This window comes from Medicago sativa, chromosome 5 (assembly GCF_051527215.1).
Source record: "Medicago sativa cultivar Bolivia chromosome 5, Bolivia_mono, whole genome shotgun sequence".
Taxonomy (NCBI): domain Eukaryota; kingdom Viridiplantae; phylum Streptophyta; class Magnoliopsida; order Fabales; family Fabaceae; genus Medicago; species Medicago sativa.
This window is the reverse complement of record NC_140753.1, coordinates 5544338-5570446: the sequence shown is the minus strand read 5'-3', so window position 1 is coordinate 5570446 and position 26109 is coordinate 5544338. Positions and strand designations below refer to the sequence as shown.

At 34.2% G+C, this 26109-nt stretch overlaps 5 protein-coding genes across 6 annotated transcripts; 3 read left to right on the top strand and 2 right to left on the bottom strand.

Moving 5' to 3' along the window:
- Positions 1-716: 716 nt before the first annotated feature.
- LOC146919453 (F-box/LRR-repeat protein At3g58930-like) lies at positions 717-2333 on the bottom strand. The gene is made up of 3 exons (XM_085712809.1): positions 1757-2333; positions 1305-1445; positions 717-1218 (listed from the first exon to the last, which is right to left on the bottom strand). Exons 1-3 carry the CDS (start codon positions 2264-2266, stop codon positions 946-948), a joined length of 924 nt encoding a protein of 307 aa, XP_085568935.1. The 5' UTR covers positions 2267-2333; the 3' UTR covers positions 717-945.
- Positions 2334-6548: 4215 nt separating this feature from the next.
- Positions 6549-8748, top strand: LOC146919452 (uncharacterized). The gene is made up of 2 exons (XM_085712807.1): positions 6549-6649; positions 7428-8748. Exon 2 carries the CDS (start codon positions 7443-7445, stop codon positions 8499-8501), a length of 1059 nt encoding a protein of 352 aa, XP_085568933.1. The 5' UTR covers positions 6549-6649; positions 7428-7442; the 3' UTR covers positions 8502-8748.
- Positions 8749-9254: 506 nt separating this feature from the next.
- On the bottom strand, positions 9255-11141 carry LOC146919451 (putative aquaporin TIP2-2). Its single transcript, XM_085712808.1, has 3 exons — positions 10917-11141; positions 10136-10383; positions 9255-9815 (listed from the first exon to the last, which is right to left on the bottom strand). Exons 1-3 carry the CDS (start codon positions 11041-11043, stop codon positions 9441-9443), a joined length of 750 nt encoding a protein of 249 aa, XP_085568934.1. The 5' UTR covers positions 11044-11141; the 3' UTR covers positions 9255-9440.
- A 2074-nt stretch (positions 11142-13215) lies between these two features.
- On the top strand, positions 13216-16926 carry LOC146919450 (uncharacterized). The gene is made up of 5 exons (XM_085712793.1): positions 13216-14369; positions 14447-14597; positions 14709-15511; positions 15645-15839; positions 15926-16926. The coding sequence occupies exons 1-5, from the start codon at positions 13545-13547 to the stop codon at positions 16670-16672; spliced, it is 2721 nt and encodes a 906-aa protein (XP_085568919.1). The 5' UTR covers positions 13216-13544; the 3' UTR covers positions 16673-16926.
- Positions 16927-21698: 4772 nt separating this feature from the next.
- On the top strand, positions 21699-26089 carry LOC146919449 (uncharacterized). 2 transcript variants are annotated; one of them, XM_085712790.1, is made up of 9 exons: positions 21699-21906; positions 22150-22228; positions 22520-22630; positions 23276-23392; positions 23828-24178; positions 24349-24671; positions 25100-25199; positions 25288-25347; positions 25730-26089. In XM_085712790.1, exons 1-9 carry the CDS (start codon positions 21821-21823, stop codon positions 25961-25963), a joined length of 1461 nt encoding a protein of 486 aa, XP_085568916.1. In that variant the 5' UTR covers positions 21699-21820; the 3' UTR covers positions 25964-26089. The 2 variants fall into 2 exon arrangements, with proteins under 2 accessions (XP_085568916.1, XP_085568917.1); XM_085712791.1 differs by having other exon boundaries at positions 25725-25857.
- Positions 26090-26109: the final 20 nt, after the last annotated feature.

Here is a 26109-nt window from a genome sequence, read left to right as displayed (position 1 = left end):
AGTACTACTCCCTCCGTCTCATAATATTTGTCTCTTTACTATTTTTTTCTTATTCTCAAAATAATTGTCACTTTAAAATATGAATGCATCATTTATTATTTTTTTTCCCATTATTATACCCTTATTTATTGAATTTCATACAACTTAACTACTCCGCTTACTACAATTAATAAGGGTGTTTTAATAAATAATACTAATTTTACCATTAAAATCAACACAATCAATCATTTCCTTAATAATCATGCACAAACGACTATTATTTAGAGACGGAGGAAGTATTTTTTGAAGAAAACAAAATATTTTTTAAAAAAGATGTCTTCCTTAAAAAAGTCAAATGTTACAAATTTCAAATAAAAATTACACCCTTCGTTCCGCAATAGATGACCCATTTGAAAATGTGCAATTTTGATCTATCTTACTTTGACCTTACTTTTCTACTAATATACAAAGGTAAATAATATCATATAAAATGTCGTTGCATTGACATGCGTAATAAGGTCAATTGTGTCAAGTATTATGAGACGGAGGGAGTAACTATTAAAGATTCTAAGTACATCGGAGACATTTGTTAACATTTTCCAACAAAATTCAACAAGTTACAAGTGATAAAAGTCTAAAAGCTACCGGTGGGAGACCGAGAGTAATATTGAAGTTGAATTTGAGACTTCCAAAACAAATTAAGATCAAACCATGCATATTTTCTCTACAACACATTGACATTAAATAGTCTATGTTGCAAATAATGACCACTATCGTCGCAAATAATGACCAGATACATTAATTATGCAATGAATCTAAACAGTTTATAAATATGAGCGAGTACATTACAAATAGAGGTCGAGATGAGTTTATACCTTTCAAACTATCCCATGCTACTTTTGCATATCTAGAATATAGAATAATATTAGGAAATTAGAGATTAGTGTATACATGCCCTAACCTTCCTCAATCAAATGACAGTTTACATGTAATCGATCCCCTTGGACACAAAGCTAGTTTCATTAACATTTGGTGCTTCATATTTAAATCCTCCGAAGATGCACTAATTTTCACGGAGTGTAGTACTTTTCCATTCTTCAAAATGTACTCTGCTAACCGAAACTCCCAATTTGTGCCTTTATAACCTGTAAGCGAGCATGTTCGTAATTTAGAAGAAAGGCAGCTAGGTACAGTTTGTGGTTCGCTCAAATCATGCTCATCAATTTCAACTTTATAAGGCTGTCAAAGAACAGACAAGAAGATCAGGAAAAAAATCTACAATGGATGAAAGTAGAACTTATAAATTAATCATCATGGACATAAACCTTATGAAGGGTAAGATCTTGAAGCTTAGGGCAATGCTGGAGAAATTTGACCAAATACTTCGATTTACTCTGAAAAAGTTCCATAAATTTAAGTTCTATCTGAGTTAAGTTATGAGAAGCGTGTACTTGCTGATCGGTGTTCTGTGAGAGTATCAAAGACAAACATTAGAATTTAAACAGAAGTTTTACAATTATATTGTAACTTTAGCTAGTGAGAAGTGACTGTCATACCGGTTCAAATCGAATAAATGATGCACTACAAACCCATGAAAATGGGATTATCCAATTAAAATTACAAATGGTAGCCTGTATGATTTTTGTGCTTTTCTAGAAGGAACCATAACGAGATGTGGCGACCCATATTGTAAATCTGTTACTTTCAATTGCTCTACAACAGGACATGCCTCAATAAGTTTATCAAAATCTCCTTCGTGAAATCCAAAAAAGTAAACACTATCCAAATGGAGAATTTTGAGTAGTGGAAAATCAAATCGAGGACAAAAATACACTCTTAGTGACTTCAACTTGAGAACCACAAGGTTCCTGCAATTAAAAATAGTGGAAATTATAGGATCCAATCGGATTTGAAAATCATCATTAGTACCAGACAAGTCTAAAGTAAGATTATTAATTCCTCGTTTTACAGCTGCACAAATAAATCGATTGATATCATATGGATCACATCCTTGAACGAAACCACATTTGAGACGAAATGATCGGATGGGTAAGGAAGTGTCACGCATGAGCAGAACTGAGTAGACAAAATGTCTAAAAGCGGAGAAATTTGGAAAACCTTGGTCGTCAAAATCAAGAGTGAGAACGGAGAGCCATAGTTGGTTCCATTTCTTGGAGAGGATGCTTGTTGCAGCAGATTGTTTGGTAGGAAGAAATGAGAGGATGTGGTGTAGAACGGAATCTGGCAATGTGCTGATTATGTCCATATTAGGAGTAGGGGAGGACATTGTATATGAGATTGAGAATGAGAATCAAAGGTAGGTTGCAATGTAAAAGTGAGAATCACTGCCACAACTATATGAAAAATGTTAGAGCACGTGTTAAGGAACTTACTACCTCCGTCCCTAATTATAAGACCATTTTGAGAATTTTTTTTGTCCCTTTTTATAAGACCCCTTTGCTATTTCCAACTACATTAATTATTTCTTTACATACATGTCCCTATTTATTATACATCTTTTTCTTCAATCAGTCATAAATAACATGTTGAAAACATAAACCAACCCTCTCTCTTAAAGGATAAAATTGTAAAAACAATAGTAATTACAAACATATTTAATACAAATATCCACTATCTTAATTCCCGTTATTTTTTTCAAAAGGGCCCTATAATTAGGGACGGAGGTAGTACAATGGAAATTTTATCTAAGATATTGTGTCAATTTATTATTTTAAAGATTAAAATTTAATGTTTTGTAATAAATATTTATCATTTATTGAATCCTTAACATGTGCCCTTAGACATAAGTTAGCATGACCCATTTCTTATTTTTCCTCGTTCGTATTCTAGGATCCAAATCATGTTTTTACAAATTCGAATTCTAGTGTCCGAATGTAGTCAAAAGACATAAAACAAAATTTTTATCAAAAGACATAATATTTCTTAATAACAACATAATTAAGTACAACAATTACAATAACATAAGTAAAATAAATTAAAAACATAAATTAAACACAAACAAGATAATGGATGAGACAAACATATTTCTTCATTTGGTTCATCCATGCACACCATGATTTCTATGTCTTCGGTGAATCAAACTTGCTTGAATAGCACGAGCAGATCTCACCAAGGTAACGTCTAACTCGATTGGCCCCTTCGAACTATACTCACGAAATATTGAAAACATAGTTCTCGCATCAACATTGCTCTGAAATTTCATCGGGGTGAACTGAACTCGTCCATCTGAGTCGATCAACGGATAACGATATTCAACATTGACCATCCTCCGCGTATGTTCTCAGCTGAGATGACCACTAATTTGATCTAGTTGATCATTTAAGCCATACAATGTAAATTCAACACAGATTCTAAACACGTTGGTTTTCCTCTTGTAGACTACAACTATGTTAAAATTCATTTCGATTGGATAAGTGTTCATTGTTCTATGTTATAAAATGAAAATGAATCAAACACACTTTTATAAAAAATAAAATAAAAATTATATGTCGTGGACCACGTAAATTGTTGATGCATTGCAGACCACATAAAATATTGTCTTTTGGTTTAGATTCTATAATCTGAAATTTTAACATGCATATAAAATTCAAAATGTGCCATATCCCCAATTCTTTGGTTTTAAACATATTTGGCTTCAGTATGTTGACATGTTTATATATTGAATGTGTAAAATAATGGTTCATGTTATAGAATATGAATCCGGAATGCAAAGAAAGATTCAGTTTCTATGTTCTAACATCTGTATATGTATTCTGAGATAAGAATTTTAGAAGCATCCATGTACTCCATCGTTCCTATCAATATCATCATGAAACATATTCAAACTGGACAGGCGTCACCGCCTATCTCGGATTCAATTCCCATGACAAGATGAACTTATCCAATGACAATCTTAAATGTTATGTAATTACCATAACATTTCTTTTAATGCATGTAATTTTTTTTGTTTGAATCCATATTTGTAAATTAAAAAATTATTGTTTTTAATCCTCTAAAGTCATTTTATTGGACAACGTGAATGGGAACCGAGTTCAAAAAAAACAAACTTACATTTTTTTTTCCTTTCTTTTGTGCTAGTAATTTTAAAGTGAATGGATTGTATCTCGATCCAAAAAAAAAAAGTTATTTGCGCTCAAAGAGCATTTGAAAACATATTTATCTCCCATAAAAAATATTAAGAAGGGTTAAAGTCAAAAGAAAATTGCTTTTCTGACAATGAAAACTTCCTATTGACACAAGTAAAATACTAAAATGCCCCCATCGGCAGTTAACTACTGTTCTGCAAACCGGCGGCAGTTAACAGCCGCGGGCACTCAACGGTAGTTAAGGTACAGAGAACCAACCCAATCTTCAATTTCCTTGCATTCAATTTTTCTTCAATTTCCCTGCTACATTCACATATTCACATTCATATTCTTTCCTCTACCTTCTCTTTCTAACCATTCTCTTTCTAATATGCTACAAAAATCATCTTCTTCATCTTTACCTTATTATTCTCACTCCACCCATTGTTTGTACTTGTTCTTGTTATTGCTGTTTTTGAACATACCCATAACTTCAATTTAAAAAAAAATCCATTTTGTTGAATTGGGTATTTTTTATTGTTGTTTCTGAAACTACCCATTATAATTTTGAAAAAAAATAGATTTTTTTGAATTGGGCAATTTTTGTTGTTGCTTCTAAAAAATCATTTTTTTTTTGTATCCATGGATGCACAAGCAGATTTATCAAGCTACTATGTCATCTCCAACAAATTCATCAAATGGGTCACTCACTGGTAACTCTTTTTCATTCCATTTGAATTCAAAAAACCCTTCTCTTTCATGGCATTTACTTCATGAAAAACCAGATAAAAATGTTCATGTTAATCTCATAAGAAAATTGCTGTTGACACATTACATAATGCTGTGGCACACATGTAAAATACGTTTTTGCCCCCTCGGCAGTTAACTGCCGAGGAATTAAAAATCCGGCTGCAGTTAACTGCCGAGGAATTCCTCGGCAGTTAACTACCGAGGAAAAGCAATTTTCAAAAAAAATCTCCTTCGGCACCTTACTGCCGAGGAGTTGTTCCATACTTTTTCTCTTTCCACAAGCACATTACTCCACCTTCTGTGGTGTTTCTTTCACCTCTTCAAAACAACATGTTTTTTGTTTAACAAACACCATTTTCTTGTCAATAATTTATGGCATATGTACGATGTATTAACATACAAGCCAAAATTAATCCACGTTGTTCATATAAAAGAGAACCAGATTCCATATTTGTCTATTTATGGACTTGTTTGTCAATCTGTTGTGCCTTCATGATCAATATTCTCCAAATTGCAGTTAACTTTGATTCCTCACTATTTTTCTTTGTTTTATTTTTATATAATTTATATTGCAGAATTTTAAATTATTAAACATGATTGCTCAATTCCAAATCCAACCAACGTGATTGCAAATTGGGATCATTAACAAATTTTAGAGAATAGTTGTTGAATAATTTTTGCCTTCAATATGATGATGGAAAAAACCCATTTATCTTGTAGATGGAATAAAGAGGAGACATGAAAATGGTGTTTGTTCAACAAAAATGGTGTTTTGAAGAGGTGAAAGAAACACTACCACAGAAGGTGAAGTGATGTGCTTGTGGAAAGATAAAAAGTATGAAACAACTCCTCGGCAGTAAAGTGCCGAAGGAGATTTTTTTTTGAAAATTGCTTTTTCTCGGCAGTTAACTACCGAGGAATTCCTCGGCAGTTAGCTGCAGCCGGATTTTTAATTCCTCGGCAGTTAACTGCCGAGGGGGTAAAAACGTATTTTACATGTGTGTCACAACCTTTTCTAATGTGTCAACAGCAATTTTCATCTCATAAAACAAGAACAAGATGAAGTTGTTGATGGTGATGGTGAAGAAGAAGGTTAAACAATTGATTTCATGGGTAGACCTATTTGTTTCAAGAGGAGATTAGAGGAAGAGACACAAAGGAATTGAGAAGGAATTGAATTGAATGCTTCTGAAAATTTTGTTTGTATTGTTGTGACCTTTGATGGAAGCACTTGTAGTCATTTGACTAACAAGTATTCAGCTGTAGTTAACTACTGGGCATTTACGTATTTTACTTGTGTCAATAGAAAATATTCATTGTTTGTTTCAAGAGGAGATTAGAGGAAGAGACACAAAGGAATTGAGAAGGAATTGAATTGAATGCTTCTGAAAATTTTGTTTGTATTGTTGTGACCTTTGATGGAAGCACTTGTAGTCATTTGACTAACAAGTATTCAGCTGTAGTTAACTACTGGGCATTTACGTATTTTACTTGTGTCAATAGAAAATATTCATTGTCAAAAAAGCAAATTTCAAGTCGAAATCTTCAATGTTTATCTTTTTACCGATCAAATTTTTTTAGAGAAAAAAATACTAAATTGGTTACATCAAACTTAGAGAAATTAAAACTAAAAAATGTTGAACTAAAATTATTAGATTTAGACATTTTAAAAAAATAAACCGGACCTATTATTGTCTCTCACACTATTTGTTAGTTACACGCACCTCATTATCTGTGTCTCGCAGACACGAAACCCTAATTTCTAAATCCCAATCACTCCGCCTTTCGCCGTCCGTCGACCCGAACCCGCCGTCATCCACCGCTTCTTCCCAAAGGTATGGTCTCGTTATTTGAGTTTATCTCTTTATTTCTTCTCTTTTTAGTTTTTACAATTTCAGATTCTGTTTTCTGTCACCACTTCGTTCTTTATTTTCTTCATCGTCTGTATCTTGCAAATTAAACTATCAATTTATCATTTGTTGTTAATCACAAAGTTGCAAATGTTTCTTTTTTAATTGGTTTTAGGGTCTGTTTGGATGAACACAGCTTATATTTATCACGATAACCGCTTATGTTATGTATAAGATTTCATAAGCTATTTTTATAGCAAACGATAAAATGAAGTTAAATTGTTTTTTATGTATGCTATAAGCTAGATTGGAGAACTTATGAAAATAAGCTGAAAAAAACTTATGAAAATTGTCATAAGCTGTTTTCGTAAGTTTTCCCAAACAGTCTCACAAAGCTTATGTCATTAGATAAGCTCAAATAAGTCAATCCAAACAGTCCCTAACTCTATAACTAGTATTACTATACATATTGCTGGCAAAGGTATACACAGACAGTATTGCATGCCTCTGAATTCCTACAAAGCACTATCACAGACATTAGATATGACGTTCACTCGTCAACACCATACTGAAGAAAAAAATAAATTGATTAAATGTAATCACATGTGCTGGTGTCGATGCTACAGAGGACTGAATTCTGTGTAATTTTCAAATACTGGCGTACAAAATTTGAAAAACAGATATCTTATTTAGGATGTATCATTCTACTAAGCAGAATTTTATTTTGTTAGAAAAATGTTTTTATTCTCTCATGCTGTTATAGGGAGACTTTGGAGTGATGAAGATGAGGAAGCAAAAGGTTGTTGCAGAGGTTGTTGATGTTGGTCAAGATTTGGAGTCTGTGATTCACGAGCATGCCAGTTTTTTCGACAAATTGGTTGAACTTATTCCAGCTAAGTTTTATCTGCCAACTGATGATAACGAGAAACCGTGGTTTCAGGGTCTCAAGAAGAAACAGAAAGAAAAGGCAAAGAAAAAAACTATACAGAATATCAAGAAGTCTAAGGTGCAGCGTTTAGACCCTGAGAAGCCTGTAACCACACTTGAACTTCTCAAGAAGAGTTTGGGAAAAGAAAAAGCGAATGAAGGCGAGGAAGAAGAGGATGTGGTTAAGCCTTTTGTGTCGGAGCTGGACGGAGATGATCGGTCTGTGACCTATGAAGAGCTTCGCCAAAGGCTTCATCGCAAGCTTGAAGGTTTTCGGTCAACTCGTAACTGTGCGGATCCGGAAAAGGCGGCTAAGAAGAGGGAAGATAGAGACACCAAGAGAGGATATCATTATCAGGATAATAAACGCAAGAGGGATGATGAGACCAATGAAAGTAAGCCTGCACCTGATGAGAAGCTACAAGAGAAGGTGAAGAAGGATGCCGCGGAGGCTTCAAAGGAGCTTGTGTTTGGTCACGTTAAACTTCAGGATGAGGAAATGCTAGGTAAGAAGAGAAAAATTTCAAAGCACAAGGAACTTGAAAGGGCTAAGAAGTTGGAGGAACTGAAGAAGAATGATCCTGAGAAGGGTGAAGCTATTGCTAAGAAGGAAGCATGGAAAGCAGCAATGGACAGAGCTTCAGGAATTAAGGTCCATGACGATCCCAAATTGATAAAGAAAAGCATACATAAGGGGAAGAAGAAGCAAGAAAAAAATGCAGAGAAATGGGAAGAGAGAGTTCAATCAAGGGATCAGTTGAAGGCAGAGAAGCAAAAGAAAAGGTCAGATAATATAGCTGAGAGGATTAATGATAAGAAAATGAGGAAGATTGCAAAGAGAGAGAAAAAGCTATTGCGGCCGGGCTTTGAAGGTCACAGGGAAGGTTTTATTAATAGCAGTTCTGGCTAACACTGCTACAAAGATTATTGATTTGTACCTTTTTGCATTGTTATCGGAGGCAAAAAAACATCCATCAATTTCAACGTGTGGCTTAGTAGATTTCTTTAAATTTTACAAATTTTGTTTACTATTATTAACCCATGTTATATTTTGGCAATTTTACTTGTCCTTTTTTTTTGACTATTTCCATTTATCACTGGAATACAGGCATTTTGGTAAATGATAGTTGTTAATTACATATTGTTGGTTTGCATCATATCATCATGGCAGATTTACCAGTTCATTAATCATTAGATTATGTTATTTGTATTTCTTTTCTTCCCACATCTGCTTTTGAACTTGCTATGTGCATGTTTAGAATACATTGGATTTGATGAAATCCCTGTGACACAATGATTTTGTTGGAGCTCCATAGTGTAGTTTTGCAAAATCACTAAGGTTTACCATGATTTTGCTAAACTCACCCCGTGAATCCGGAAATACACGTTGTGGTTAACAGTTACTTCCCTAAATAACGTTCTCTGTATGTTTAATTCCACTTTGAAACCCGTAGTCTAAATGTTCCTTACTTGCCGTTAAGTTATGTTATTCCAAGGTAGGCTATTCTGTAAGCTGCATCATTTTCTCGATTTTTTTTGGTTCTGCACTTTATGTAAGCTATTATTGCATAATGCTATTTATGAAGGTTGGTTCTGCAGTTTATGGTAAGCTATTTATGAAGGTAGTGATTAGTCTGTAGTGGTGTTTGTGAATGTAACAATATTTCAGATCAAAACAAAGGGACCTTCATTCATAACTTTATAATTTACAATTTATTACAAGCAGTGGATAGATAATACAAGTTACAACTTCCTTTTTGAAAGAAAAAACAAAACCAAAAGGTTCATGACAGCAAGCAAACAGTGAACAAAGTTTAAGCTTGAAAGGACCAACAACCATGATTCAATTTTAAGGGTATGTTTCAGATGCTGGTGCTGGGGAATATGAACCAATAAAGACGTCTCCATAAATCAACCCAGCCAAGCCTCCTCCTATCAATGGTCCAACCCAATAGATCCAGTTATCAGCAAAGTTTCCACTAACCACAGCTGGGCCAAATGAGCGAGCCGGGTTCATTGAACCGCCACTGAATGGACCGGCGGCTAAGATGTTGGCACCGACAACGAACCCAATAGCAATGGGTGCAATGGTTCCAATTGAGCCCTTTTTGGGGTCAGCTGCTGTGGCATAAACAGTGTAAACCAATCCAAATGTTATGATAATCTCAAACACTAATCCAGCAATAGGGTTCAGACCAGCAGCCACTCCATGGGTTGGAACACTCTGCAAATTTATATCCAACATAATATATTAATATAAGAAAATTGAATGTATATTTATCAACTATTCAATGATTTATTAATATGTGGATTTTGTTACGATTATGAGTAAAAGAATTCGTTAATGTGTGACTTTTTTTCATCCTCTAGTTTTAAATGGAAAGGCGTCCCGATATTCAGGAGTTCAATTAAGAGATAAGACACGTTTAAACAAAAAATTGTTTCAATTGAGATTTGGCCTCGGGCTTTCCCAAAACGATTTGTCATCAACCGAAACCATTAACCACCTGAACCTAAAATTATGTAATGTACTTTTGAATATACCTTAGCGGTGACGTAATTGAGGAGGAGAGATGCAACAATAGAGCCAAGCAACTGGGCAATCCAATAGAAGAGACCAGTTAGGATGGTGATGTTGCCTCCAATGGCTAATCCAAAAGTAACAGCTGGGTTCAAATGTCCACCTGAGATGTTTGCTGCTATGGCCACACCAACAAATAGTGCAAATGCATGAGCCACAGCTACTGCCACTAAACCCGCTGGATCCAAGGCTGCATCTGATGTTAGATCATCTGCATAATGCAAAACAACCACATTTCATCATTCCTTCTACATTTGTACCAATAGTCCAATATTGTTACCAACCATCTGATGTAAGCTTATATTTTGCCAATATTGGAATTTATTGAAGTTGCTAATAACTCTTAACAAAAGTAAAATATTCCTTCAAATTTTGTCTCAAGTAAATCTTTTAAGTCTTACTAGATGTCTCCGTTATCATTTTTCAAACATTTCGTGACAAAAACACACATGTCCGAGAAGTGACATGAATGAGGTTGGTCACTTATCATATACGCGTATTCATTTTTCATCTTCTATATGTAACTCTTGTCTATTTTAAAATTAACTTAAACGATTTGAGACAAATATTATGCACGAGAAGAAGAAGTCTATGAGATTTTCGTAAATTGGACGACGAAAACCTCTAGAGCTACAAAGCTTATTCCACTTATTTCTTGAATAATTTTTATTTCAAATCATATAACTAGTCACACTTCTTTAAAAAGATAAAAAAAGAAGTTAGTTACACATGAGCACTACTTACTGTAAGCAATTGCTGATCCAACTCCAGCGAACACAAAAATCAGAGTGGCAATGAACTCTGATAGATAAGCCTTGAGGGAGGCAATGCTAAATGAGTCATCAAATGTACCAAAACCTATCTTCACCATTTTGGCAGTTTACTTGAAAACAAAGGAGTTAGCTAATTAACCAAAGACTAATTAGGTATTTTGAACTTATCTGATCAACTATTAATTGATGATGCCTTGCATAAGAATTCTTTGCCATGGTATATATATGAAGAGTCTATAATAATAAAATGTATATGATTGTGAAAGGGAGGGTTATTCTATGTTGCCCTTGCACCGTCCATGGACATATGAGTTGTTAGATAATGCTTGATTATAATGCTAGGACCTAACTAACCACCCTTACCCTTTTCTTTATTTCAAAAGTTATAGGATTCTTATATTTTATTCATTATGAGCGTAATGACAACTAATTTAACCATTAATCAATGGAAAAAGAAACTTGGGGGTGTTTAAAAAACTGTGTAGATAAACATGTAGTAAGCGAATATTATCTTAAATTAGCATTTTACACATCACAATTGTAAGTCTTGGATTGTTTCAAAAAAAAAAATGTAAGTCTTGGATAATTTATTCTCTCAAATTTATGAAATGAAATTTAGTCATTTAAATTAAAACGCGTAAATAATTTTAATTATCCACCAACATATATCTTCTTAGAAAACTTTTATTTGAAATCAATAAACGACCTTGATTTTGGTTAAAGTAAATTAAGGTAATTAAGGTAAAATGATTTATGTTTGAATATATTGGTATAAAGTGAGTTGAGTAATAAATTTGATTGTTAAAATCAATTCTAAAGTCAAAAAACTCCAATTTCTAACTTAAGATAAATTCAATTTTAAAAATAACATCAATTATATTCGAGAGCGACCAAACATATCATAACCATTTCAACATCTCTGTAATCAAATTTATATCTTATAAAGTGAAACCAACGAAACACTTAATCATTATCAAAGTAAACTCCATTATCATTAGAAAAAAATTGTGTCGTCATTTTCGAGCTAACCAAAGGAACACGATGTATTTAAATTAAAGGGTAAAATATGCTTTTCGTCCCTGTAATTAGGGGTCATTTGAATTTTCGTCCCTGAGCTTACTAATCCTCCCATCTTGTCCCTGTAATTATTAATCATTTGAGATTTCATCCTAATTACAAAATTTTGCTGAGGTGGAGGGTAATTAGTGACGTGGCATGTGTTTAATGGATTTGTGTCAGGACACGTCAGCTGTGGGGCGGGGCAATGACATTTTTGCCCTTAATGAACCTGGGCTCGCGCAAAAAGACATTTTTACCCCTCTCTTCTTCTTTTCTTCTTTCCCTCTTCTTTCAGAATCAGAAACACGAAATTGGGGGGAAATTGTTCCAGGGTTAGGGTTCAGACACAAATTGGGGAAAATTGTTGAGAAGATTACGATTGGAACTCGATTGCCTCCGAAAATTGGTGTTGGAATCTGTATTGGAACGCAAAGCTCTAAATCGTACTCGTTTGCAAAAAGGTATCGCGAAGAAGAAAACCCAGGTACGTTCGTTTTGTATAAATACGTTGTTCGTATAAAAATGTTACGTTTGTATGTTTTTTCGGTGAAATAGATGATAAAAAACATGTAAAACTGGGGGGAATAAAAAACGTTGTTCGTATAAAAATGTTGTTCGTATAAAAATGTTACATTTGTACGTTTGTGGGTTTCTATTTTCGCATGCTTAGTGTGGTGCTGAGTGTGTGTTTTTTTGTTTCAGAATGTCTATTTCCGTTTCAGTTCACTATGGTGGACGTTTTGTTAGGGATTGGTTAATCAATTACACTGGGGGGAATGTAAAACTGTTTGAAGGCTTAGATATTGAAAAATGGAGTTTTTTTGAAATATGTGGTATTGTAGAACAAGATTTGGAGGTTAAAAAGCCATATAGGTTGTGGTGGATGCCTGATGAAGATGTTGACTTTAGGATCTTAAGATTAGATGAGGATGCAAGTGAGATTAAGGATTATGCTGTTAAAAAAAACAGGGCTGCTAACATATTTGTTGAGCATGATGTAGATGAAGTAAGTCAGAGAGTAGACATTCCAAACTGTGTGATTAGTAGTGAAGTAGGTGAAAGGTCAAACTGTGTCAAGGGTAATGAATTAGGTGAAAGTTCAGAAGCCAATAGGTACATTGAGAAAGGAAAGGCACCTATGGTATGTCCTGATGTAGATAATGTGGATGAGGGTGGTTCAGGTAGTAGTGAGGAAGATGAGGCATATGATAACTACTTTGATGATGACAGTGAGAATGAGAGGGTATTATGTCTGGATGATGGGTTTGAGCCATATGATAAAAACCCTTTAGATTTTGAATACAGTGATGATTATTTGGATGGTGTTAATGGTGTTGCTGATAATTCATACAAACCAACCACTGAAAACCCTACAACTGATAAACCTTTGAAGTTAAAACCAAAGAAAAAAGCAAAGGTTGCTGAACATGAAGAGCATACTGACCATGAATGGGAGAAGGACTATGAAAGTGAAGAATTGGTATCAGATGACCCTGATGATTCTGACTCTGAGGGAGTGCCAAGATACCCTCAATTTAAGATGGGTGAACTAACAAAGGACTATAAGTTCAAACTTGGTATGGACTTTAAGTCAATTGCAGAGTTCAAGGAGGCAATTACTGAGTGGTCAGTATTAAATTTAAGACAGATAAAGTTTGTGAAACAGGACAAGGTAAGATGTAGGGCAGAGTGTAGAGAACCAAATTGCAATTATGTGATTTACTGTAGCAAAGTGGCTGACAGCCACACATTTAAAATAAAGACATTAAGTGGGGACCATACATGTGCTAAGTCTGTAAAAAAAACAATTGCTTCCTACAAGTGGGTGACAAAGGAAGTGCTTCCAAAGATAATGACAACTGGTGACATGCCTGTGAAAGATATAATGAAGGACTTGAGGAGGAAACATTCAGTGGGTGTATCTTTTCATGTAGCTTGGAAGGGAAAGAAAATGGCTAAAGAAATCATTGAAGGTGATGCTAGGAAACAATATACTCTGCTTTGGAGGTATGCTGCTGAGTTGCACAGAGTTTCATTGGGAAATACCCTGAAAATTAATGTGGAGAGAACACTCTTAACAAATCAACCAAGATTCAGCAAGTTTTACTTCTGCTTTGAAGGATGTAAAAAAGGTTTTTTGAGTGGATGTAGGCCTTTCATTGGAGTGGATGGATGTCATCTGAAAACTATGTATGGAGGAATACTTCTGGTTGCTGTTGGAAGAGATGCAAATGATCAGTATTACCCATTGGCTTTTGGAGTGGTTGAGAATGAGACCAATGATGCTTGGAGGTGGTTCTTGACATTGCTACTTGATGATATTGGCACTGACAGGAGATGGGTCTTTATATCAGACCAACAGAAGGTATTAATGATATTGATTCTAATTTTTACTTATGTTTTGGTTTCTTATGTGTACTTATGTGTTTGATATTCATCCAGGGATTGATTCCAGTTTTAGAAGAATGGTCTGACAGACTTGAACATAGATTGTGTTTGAGACATCTATATGCTAACTTTAAGAAGAAGTTTGGAGGAGGGACCCTGATTAGAGACTTGATGATGGGAGCAGCAAAGGCAACATATTTCCAAGGTATTTTCATAATTTGCTTTTCCTGGATATAGTTGAGTTTTAATAGTTGAACATAGTTGAATATAGTTGAACATAGTTGAGTTTTAATTTTTTTTCTTTTCCTGAATAAAGCATGGGAGGCAAAGATGAATGAGCTGAAGAAGGTTGATCATGCTGCATGGGAATGGCTGAGAGGTCACAACCCTAAATTATGGTGTAAGCATGCCTTCTCCTACTATCCCAAGTGTGATGTGCTCATGAATAATATATCTGAGTCTTTTAATGCAACAATCTTGTTAGCTAGGGACAAACCAATACTAACAATGGCTGAATGGGTTAGAACTTATATTATGAATAGGATAACAACCCTTAGAGAGAAACTTAGTAGATGGGAACAAAATATTATGCCTATGCCTAAGAAAAGACTAAATACTGAGATACAAAAGGCTGGTAATTGGATTGCAACTTTGGGAAATGGTGAGGAGTTTGAGGTTGAAATGATTGGTGGTGGGCATAGATTTATTGTGGACATGAAGAAAAGAACATGTACTTGTAATTTTTGGGAGCTTGTAGGTATACCTTGCAGACATGCCATTGTTGCAATGTCTAAGACAGACCAAAACCCAGAGGACTATGTTTCTGAATGGTATACTAGGAGCAAGTATGAAGCATGTTATTCATTTAATGTTAGTGCTATAAATGGTCAAGACATGTGGCCTGAAGTTCAATGTGAGGAGATTCTTCCACCTGTGTACAACAAAGGACCAGGAAGGCCTAAGAAACTAAGGAGGAGAGAGCCTGATGAGCCAGCAAAATCATGTGGGAAATTTAGCAGAAGTTTTAGTAAGTACAGGTGCACAAAATGTGGAAGCTCTGGTCACAATGCTAGAGGTTGCAAAAGTCAGACAGTGAACCCTGAAGCACAAAAGAGAAAGGTATTTTACTGTTGTTACCTAATTGATCATATTCATTGTTAGTTTATTTATAACTATATGGATTTATACGTTACCTAATTGATCATATTCATTGTTAGTTTATTTATAACTATATGGATTTATACTTTTACAGAAGAGACAACCAAAGAAACAAATGCAAAACCAACAACAAAGTGTTCAAGTCTCTCAAGACCAGTCTGCTCAACATGAAACACAAAGTGCTGAAGCAAGTCAAAGTGGAGGGACCAATCCAGTCAATCCAATTCAACCTGAAGCAAGTCAAAGTGGAGAGACTAATCAAATACAAGTTGGTAAAGTTCAAAGGAAGGTAATTTGTTTATTATATGCTACTAATTTGTTTATTATATGCTACTAATTTGCTTAGTATATGCTCATGTATCTTCACTTTGACAGAGAAAAACATCAACTGAAGGAAATCAAACACAAGCTACTGAAGGCAGTTATAGTGTTGGTACTGGATCAACAAACACTGAGGTAGGGGCAAATGAGAGTAAGAAAAGGAAGCTGGTCAAATCTGCTAAGTGGACAGGTAAATTCAAACCACCTGCACAGTCTCTTCCTTCCAGACCAGTTAAAGGTCCAGTCACAAAACCAACAGTTGCATTTATGTCAACCTACATGAAACCAAATTCATCCACAACTGTCAACCCCACTGCAGAGGTTAACACCAATGTTAACACCATTGCTCCAACCTCAAAAACTGTTGTGAAACCAAATACAGTAGTCCACACAAATGTTCAGACTGCCCCAAACACAAACATATTCATTAACCCATCTGCAACTGTCAACACAACTGTCAACAGTACACAAAACCATTGTCAAACTTATGTGAAGCCATACACCATTGTCAAAACAATTATCCAACCTGTCTTAAAGCAAAAGGGTCCACCACCCAATCCAGCAAAACCATCATCTAACAAGGTTAGGAGAAGTGGTAGGAATGTTTGGAAAAAAAATACTAACTTGAAAGGGCCTGGAAAAGCAATAGATGATCCAATTGAAGTGGAAGATGATGTTAAGGATGCTGAGACACAACCTGCTACAACAACATCTGCTGATGCTACAAAAGTTGCTGGTGATGCTAAAGATGGATCCTGTCTAGGCCTCTTGAAAAAAATTGACACAATTAAATATGTTTAATTGGTCTATCAGTGTTTTGATGCTGTCTGTTTTGGTGTAATATGTGGCTTGGACCAATTTATCTACTATATATTGGCTTTGACATTAATTATTTAGCTTAGCCATCTTTTGATGTTAATGTATGGCTTAGACCTTAATGTTTCTTCTTTTGATGACAATGTATGGCTTAGACCTTAATGTTTCTTCTTTTGATTACAATGTATGGCTTAGACCTTAATGCTTCTATTTAAATGTTATGCTTCTTTTGAAGACAATATATGGCTTTCACTATCTTTTTTTACACTTTGTTGCAATCATGGGATACACCATATTTTGATTATGTAAAAACACAAGCTTAAATACTTTGTTGCAATCACATTACAATTCATATAGATTGAAATACAACACAGTCATTGATATTAAATTACAACACTTAACAACTTAAAGCATAAATCCTAAACAAACACTACCAAATTCATGTGAATAAACACATTCATTACATAACAACCAACTACAACCCTAACTTAAACAACTAACAGAGCAATCCACATTCATCACTTTCTTGCATAAAACACACAAAAGAGGACACAACTTGCCACCATAATCCACTTCAGCCATTCCACTTTCTGTTTCTCAACTAACAACTTCTTCTTCCACTTCTCTTTCTTCAAGTCATAAATTCCTTCCATAACTTCAACACAATTACACTTATTTTGTTTAGACTCCACTTCTTCCTCAACCGGCCTCCTAGATGTCTCTGCCATCCTAGATGTCACAGCAACCATTGGCCTTGTACCCGGATCTAGCTCATCATCCCAGACCAACAAACCGCAAGTTTTTTTTTTCATCCAATTGCGACACTTCCAAAACCGACGTCCAGGATTCGCACTTGTGTTGGAAATGTAGATGACCATGGGCAACTCACAACGGCACAGTGGGAGCATTCCACGGGAAGTTTCGAAATTACCGTAATAAGATCCATACGAGTACCCTGTACTGGTGTTACCTGTTGACATTTGCAAACTGAAGCAGGACTGAGATGAGGTGAGGGATTAACAGTGAAAGCTTCGATGGAGAAGAAGAGTTGGAGGCTTCGATGGAGAAGAAGAGTTGGAGGAAGAACAGTTTTAGCTTCGATGGAGAATATGAGGGAAAGAAGAAAAGATGGAGGCAGGGACAAGAAGAAAAGATGGTGGTGGATATGGAACAGATCAGAAATTGGTGGTGGTGGAAGAAAAGAAGAGAGGAAAGAAGAGGAAAGAAGAACGAAGAGGAAAGAAGAGAGGAAAGAAGAGGAAAGAGGAGGGAAAGAAGAAAAGAAGAAGAGAGGGGCAAAAATGTCATTGCCCCGCCCCACAGCTAACGTGTCCTGACACAAATCCATTAAACACATGCCACGTCACTAATTACCCTCCACCTCAGCAAAATTTTGTAATTAGGATGAAATCTCAAATGATTAATAATTACAGGGACAAGATGGGAGGATTAGTAAGCTCAGGGACGAAAATTCAAATGACCCCTAATTACAGGGACGAAAAGCATATTTTACCCTAAATTAAATGATAATGATGATGACGACAACAACAAGGGTGGCAATAAATATGGTTATCTGGCATTTTATTTTCCACTATGACAGTGAGAGAGGTGAACAAGTCTCCTTATCATCTTCATGGTTCATAAGGTCCAATGATTGTCCATCGATTATTATATATACTCACGTTCAAAAATTGACTATTGATAATTAAGGCCAGTTCTTTTCTTTTTTTATCCTCTATGGAATGAATGGTGAGGCCAACATTAAAATAGAATGATTGTTAGGATCAATGCCACGATTATTCCATTCAAAAAATACAATGCCATGATTATTGAAACTTATCATGAGTGGTTGGACGGCTTGGTGGAATAGCTCAACTTTGCGCAGGAATTTGTATTATATATGTACATGTACTAAAAAAAAATACTTCATTTGTTTTGTTACAAGTATTAAGTAAGGGTGTTCGCAAGTGTCGAGTTTGATGAAATTTGACCAATCAATTATCTTTAGTTTGAGTTGAGTGTTAGATTCATACTTTTAAAACTAAAATCGAACCAAACCAATCTCAACATTGATTTTCGGCGTAAAGACTGATTTTTTGCCTAAGCTCCCAAAAATAGTATTTCCCTTCATATTTAATAAGTTGGGTAATAAATCATCATTTTTGGGGCCTAAAATAATCTTTTTGTAGGCTAAACATATGAGTTGTGACGAAAAATGCAACAAATGTGATAATTGAGGGACCAAAAAAATCGATTTAAAATAAGGGAGACTATTTTTGTGAATTTGATAAAATATGAAGATCAAAAGTGGAATTAAGCATTTTAGTACTTTTTATCATGTATGATGTTTGATGATATTTAATACTCTTGATGGTAAGAGAGATAGATTATATGAAAGAGAGGAGAGAAAGATAAATATGAGAAAGAAGATACGAGTAAGAGAGGGGATAGAGAGAGAGAGTGATAATACATATATGGAGAGAGGGGGGATGGAGATGGAGATGGAGAGACATGAGATGCGAGATAAAAAATCGAGTAGAAAATAAAAAGGGTATTTTGGTATTTCATGAATTTATCGAACTTTATGTCATGTCTAATCTCTTATTTTTTTAGCAAATCAAGTGCACGGATAATTGACAAATTTATTTAATTTTCAATATATATTTCATGACACTTATTAAATAGAATTGATTGAAAACATGTGTTTTTCCAATTTTATTGTACATATTTAGTAATTAGGGTTTAATACTTGATAATGACATATGATTGCATCTTTTCTAGCTTTTTAGGTAAACGATAAAAATATCAATAGGAAAGCACACAAGACCAAACAGAGTCAAGATTTTAACCCTAGAAGCATCCGAAAAATTTGCTAAGTGAGCATATAATTCACTAAGCAATTTGAATTAGAGATTTAATGTTGAAAATATAGGACACGACTCGCTAAGTGATTTGGCAATTCACTTACATACCGCTAGTGGTATCCAATCACCTCTAGAGATATCAAAGTTCATTTGTGCATGGAAAATTGCTTCATGGATGGAAAAATGTGGAGCATATTTGCTGACCCAACATATAATTCACGCTTTGTTTACGAGTTTGGAGGGAAAAAGAGAGAAGGGTTCTAGAAAAAAAAAGAATGAACAGGTGGAAGAAATAGAAGAAAATAGGAGGGGCGCTCTTGTAGAATACCTTCAACTTTAACCTCTCTAACTTGACTCATAACTTTAACCTCTCTAACTTGACTCATTTTGGCTCGCTCTCAGCGAGCTTAGTGAATTGACTTGAACTTAGAATTCACGATCTTTCATCATCCAAAGCTTCCTTTCCTTTGGTCATTTGGCTCGCTCTCAGCGAGCTTAGTGAATTGACTTGAACTTAGAATTCACGATCTTTCATCATCCAAGCTTCCTTTCCTTTGGTCATTCAAAAAATCATTCAAAAAACTTTTACAATAAAAATAAACTTTTTTCCTTTGGTCATTCAAAAAACTTTTACAATAAAAATAAACTTTATAACTTTATTATAAATAAACTTTATAACTTTATTATAATAAAAACTTTATTATAATAAACTTTATAATCTTTATAATAATACACCAATACATAATACAACAATACTAATAATCTTTATAATAATACAACAATTAAAAATAAACTTTTTTCCTTTGGTCATTCAAAAATCTTTTACAATAAAAATAAACTTTATAACTTTATTATAAATAAACTTTATAACTTTATTATAATAAAAACTTTATTATAATAAACTTTATAATCTTTATAATAATACACCAATACATAATACAACAATACTAATAATCTTTATAATCATAATACAACAATACTAATAATCTTTATAATAAATAATAATACAACAATATTTATAATAATACACCAATATTTAACAATACTAATAATTAATCTATAATCTTTATAAAGATTATAATACAACAATACATAATACAAAACAATACATAATACAACAATACTAATAATCTTTATTTTTATTACAACAATACTAATAATTAATCTTTATTTTTATTACAACAATACTATTATAAAGATTATTAGTATTGTTAAAGATTAATTATTATTATAAAGATTATAGATTAATTATTAGTATTGTTGTAATAATACAACAAAATTAATTGTTGTAATAATACAACAAAATTAATTATTAGTATTGTTGTAATAAAAAATTGTTGTAATAAAAATAAAGATTAATTATTAGTATTGTTGTAATAATACAACAATAATACAACAATATAATAAAATACAACAATAACAAAAAGAAATATCATAGAACTATCGAGGCCTACCTCATCCTTATAAAACCGGTTTGTATGGTGAGGAGTGCATCCTCTTTAAAAACTCTTCTCAAGAATCCTATCTATCCGATGTGGGACTAAATCCCACCGAATGTTGGCCGCTAACAGATACTCAACCTAACTATCTAATATTTACAATGAACTACAAAATATACATTTGATTTCCTGCACAAACAAGTAAATAAGTGTCCTAAATATACACATGAGACACGATCAAGTAAACAAGTAAAAATCTAGTATATATATGAGACATGATCAATTGAAACCGTGGTGTCGAACTTTTTATATGACACCTCTGATAATTCTTTACCAGATAATCGTATTACAAAATCAACAGTTTTATTGAAAAATATTATAATATATATCATGTCTATTACATTTGACATTAATAAAAAAATCATTTGATATGTCGATGAGTTGCATCAAATAACGGCTTATGAACTTTAAAAAATCAGGTTAATTTTAGCGGGGAACTACGAGTGAAAGATGCACAAAAACCAATAGTACCTTGGTTTGAAAATGAATGAAAGTGCCTCAGTCAGTGTGAATGAATTACTACTGAGTAGCAACATTGAATGCACTCAACTACTCATTGTTCATCGAATTCAATTGTAACTGTGACCACATCAACAGCAACAGCAACTACTTTGTCTGATCTGATCTGAGTATCGCAGTCTTTAGGTAGTAACCATTTATTTCACATTTCACTTTCTTCCTCTCTTCAGGCCCACACTCTTCCTTCCATTTACATTCATACATTTCTTTCTTTATTTTTGTTTTCATTCATTCATGTGAACTTCAACATAATGATGAATGATGCAGAAGGAAGTGCTGGATATGTTGTTAACACTGCGAGTTCTCGACACCAAACTCGACACAAACGATCTAACAGGTTTTGTGTTTAACTACAGTTTGTTTCTTTGTTTGTTTAAATTGTTGTAAATATATTGTTTATCGTGTTTTTTTAAGTGCTTGTTTGGTAGCGTACTGAGTTTGGCAAAAGCTACACTTTGTAGCTTCAACAAAATCACGTGATACCAAACATGCTAGACAAATTGAGGTTATCATTTTTGTATTGCTTCATTATAACATGACATAGCATTTGTGTTTGTGTGTGTACGCGCGTATTTTTCAGTGCTTCTGATAGGAACTCGAAATTCTCAAGAGGCGGTGGTGTTTTGCGTTCCATAGGGAAAGGCCATGATGAATTTCCGGTAAGTTCTTTCTATAATGCAGTTTTTATTTTTTAAACTATGATATTTAAGATTATAGGCTTGTTTGTTTTAGCGGTGAAAATTGTCCAAACTGGCGTTTTATGTGAAGCTAGCTTTTGAAAACCACGGCAGAAAGTGCCTCGTAACGCGGTATTTGCACTTCCACCGCTTTAACAAACACAGACTATGAAAAACAATGATTTTGTGACATGCACTGTGTTGGCCTTGATTTTTATTTTATTTTTTAATGTGAGTTGAGATGATTCATTGGTTTTGCCATGATTTGAACAGGCGTCGCCACTTTCAGCAAGGGCTTCTAGGATACAAACTCCATTGCATGACAACCACAATTGTATAAACAAGAATGCTTCTTCAAATCATAGAGCATCCTTGGAACAAGATGTAAGCTACATATATGGATTTATAGATTCCTAACTGCAATATTACCTCTGAACTATTCCATAGACCGAGATAACATAAGTTCACATTTATACTTCCAACAAACTGGCTATGAAAATCAAGTTCATCTTATATTTTCTATATTTTAAGGCATAACACAAGTTCAATTTAAAAGGGGTGAAAGCCAATGGTTGTTGGCTCTCGCAGAAAGAGTCAATCCCCCACAATGCGATGAATCACAGTTTGAATGGCCTTAACAAGGGAAAGAAATTAGTTATATCTACCTGCAACTTATTGATATCATGTGTTTCACTAAATCAATTTGGCATAGTCTTTTCACATAATAAGAAATCTGAAATTACTATATTGTGGGATCAGAGAGAAAATTTCTGAAACAGCCTATATCAATAAAGCAAACCTTAGAAGCATCTTAAGTGAAATCACCATGGAAAAAAAAGTAGAAAGTAATGGTTATAAAACCATATTCCTTGTCAATTTCGGAGATGCGTATTGTGTATCTAGGTTCTGAAACATCTGGGAAGAAAAATGTTGGGATTTAATTCTGAAAAGTATAGGTTCTTGTTTTCCTGTATGATGACCATGGCATAGTATTTTACTGATTCCCGGAGTTCCTATGTTGATATGCAGGTTGAGCAGCTACAGCTACACCTACAGAAGGAGAAATCCATGCGCATCTTGCTCGAGAGAGCAATGGGCAGAGCCTCAAGTACTTTATCACCTGGACACAGACACTTTGCTTCTCAGGTAATTTGACATTTGCTATTCAGGTAATGGCGAACGGGCCTGCACTCTTTTAACATTTGAAGATGCTAAGATATGAGTAGGCGTGTTTCAAAAAAAAAACTACGAGTAGGCGTGGTTGAGACATAAACCACTATTGGCCTTCGCCAAAATGCGTAAGCTTTCAGTTCAATTTGGTTCTTCATTGATAAACTGGACTCAACAATGAATAAGACATTCACAACTAAGCTGTTAGGAGTTAGAACCAAAGGAGCTAATTCTAATGTAAAGAATGGTAGTTTGATGATAGCCAATAATCATAGAGACTCGTTCATGAAATTTTAAATACCGATTGGCAAGGGCATGCGAATGCACAACATAATATTTTCATGAAAGCTATGGTTCCTATAAGTTCATGTTGTGTGGAAATTAATTATTTCTAATTTTTCCCTTTTTTAGACAAAAGACTTAATTACTGAAATTGAGTTGCTTGAAGAAGAGGTTACAAGCCGCGAACAGCATGTTCTTGCTATGTACAGGAATATTTTTGAACAGTGTGTTAGCCGGCCACCTTCTGAACAAAGTTCTAGTGTGGCTTCACCTGCTCATTCAAAACAAGAATCAAGGAAGCACCCAAGCATAATTTCAAGCGCTTTCTGTTCATCAAAAAACTTCCCCCTGCGACCTCTGCAAGCTCTTATTTCAAATAACGATTTGAAGAATAGAATCTTTGGGTCAAGTCATGCTCCTTCATCAAGTGGAAAAGAAAAAGTTTATTTCGGAAGGACTTTTCCCGATTCCACCACCAAGGTTGGATATATTACGTATCCCAATGTTTCTAGTTGCTTGTTTCATTTGCATTAACTCAAAATTGAAAAAACGGTTTATATATAATATTACACTACAGATGGAACTTGTATACTATAGTTGCTCTTCTGATGTTTGTTCTATCCAACATTCTCACCTTAATCCTATGTTAGGTTCACGAGAAGTTTTCTTCGATTGAGAAAGCTCCTGTATTGCGAGCTTTAAAAGACCATCTACACCAGTGCCCAAGCAGGATTTCTGAGGAGATGGTGAAGTGTATGGCAACTATGTATTGCTGGCTTCGTAGTGCAAAATCTGTCCACGCCGAAAACAGTAGGTCACCGATATTGTCAAGGTCCTCCACCAATGCCATACAGCCTCGACACAGTATTGTAGAGGATCAAGACTGTTCTTGTAAATCTGCAGTGGAAATATCTTGGTTAGCTACACGAAAACGTCATTCTTCTCATGCTTCTTACGCCATGGACAACTACAGGTTCGTTCTTTGCATATAATTTCAAAACGGTGTTAAACATATGCCTAAGTGTCGGAATTCAATTATTTTTTAGATGCATCTATAAATAAGCTAAGGTAGTAGTGTGCCTTGAGATTAATTCTCTGTTTGGAAAGTTAAAACTTAACAATTAGTAGTTCCTTGGTAATATTGGCATGATTGATTTATTGCAATTTGTACGATTCATTTCTTGATTTTTCCACTTTTATTAGACAATTCTTTTCTGGACATCTTATTATCAATACCTTTGTTCTAGCTCAAAATAGTCAGACTACCAGGACAGCTTCTTCATATTATTAAGTCTTCTGAAACTCAAATGAAGTGTGTTAAAAAGAAATATAGACATGTTTATATCTACATTCTTTTTGGACTGTCAACTTAACACATTTATATTGTATTGTTTCCTTCAGAATTCTAGTCAAACAGCTCGAAAGGGTGAATGTCAGTCAAATGGAATGTGATCGAAAAATTGCGTTCTGGATCAACGTTCATAATGCTCTTGTGATGCATGTAATATTCACACTCATATGAATCACCATGGTTTTGATTTACCAATTTTCAGCATATATAAGTTATAACTTCCTTTTCCTGCTGACAGGCATATTTAGCATATGGAATTCCCCAAAGCTCTCTAAGGAGGCTGGCCTTGTTTCACAAGGTAGTATTTCTTTATTTGATCATATGCATTATCATTAATCAGAAGCAAAATCTTTAAACCTTAGATGAAGATGTTATCTAATACATTGATTTTATTGAAACTTAAGAAGGGTTATTTACATACTTTCTCCAAAGTATTCTTGAGAAGCTTTACTGTGACAAAAAGACTAGGAGCATAACCAAGTAACTTGTTTATTCAATTATCGGATTATAAAGAAATTCCTGCATTTACAAGGAACAACAACTGAAATCTTCCTTCGTTCCAAGATAACTTTCTTTGACATGTGATGTCATAGTCTTGTACTGATTTTTCTCAATGATACGGCTTTATTTTTTAAAACATCCACTCAAAATGAATTAATGAGTACAATTGTGTAGTGCAGGCTGCTTACAACATTGGCGGTCATATTATAAGTGCAAATACCATAGAGCAAGCGATATTTTGTTTCCGAACACCTCGCCTTGGACGGGTACTCATTTGTTCTTATTGTAAAAACATGCTACCCGTAAATGTACATACATACATTTTCACACATACACACACATGTGAATTGTTGTCAGGTTTATACATGTATGAACGAAGTCTAATGGTGGAATATATTGATCGGTCTAAATAGATCAACCTCTAAATATATTTTATTGTTTTGGTCTGCTAAGCTTTACAATCACTGATACTATGTTGCCGCAGGAAGACATTAATATATTATTTGAATGTGCAGCTTGATTAAATTGGCATTGCATAGCTATGATTTAATAATCACCT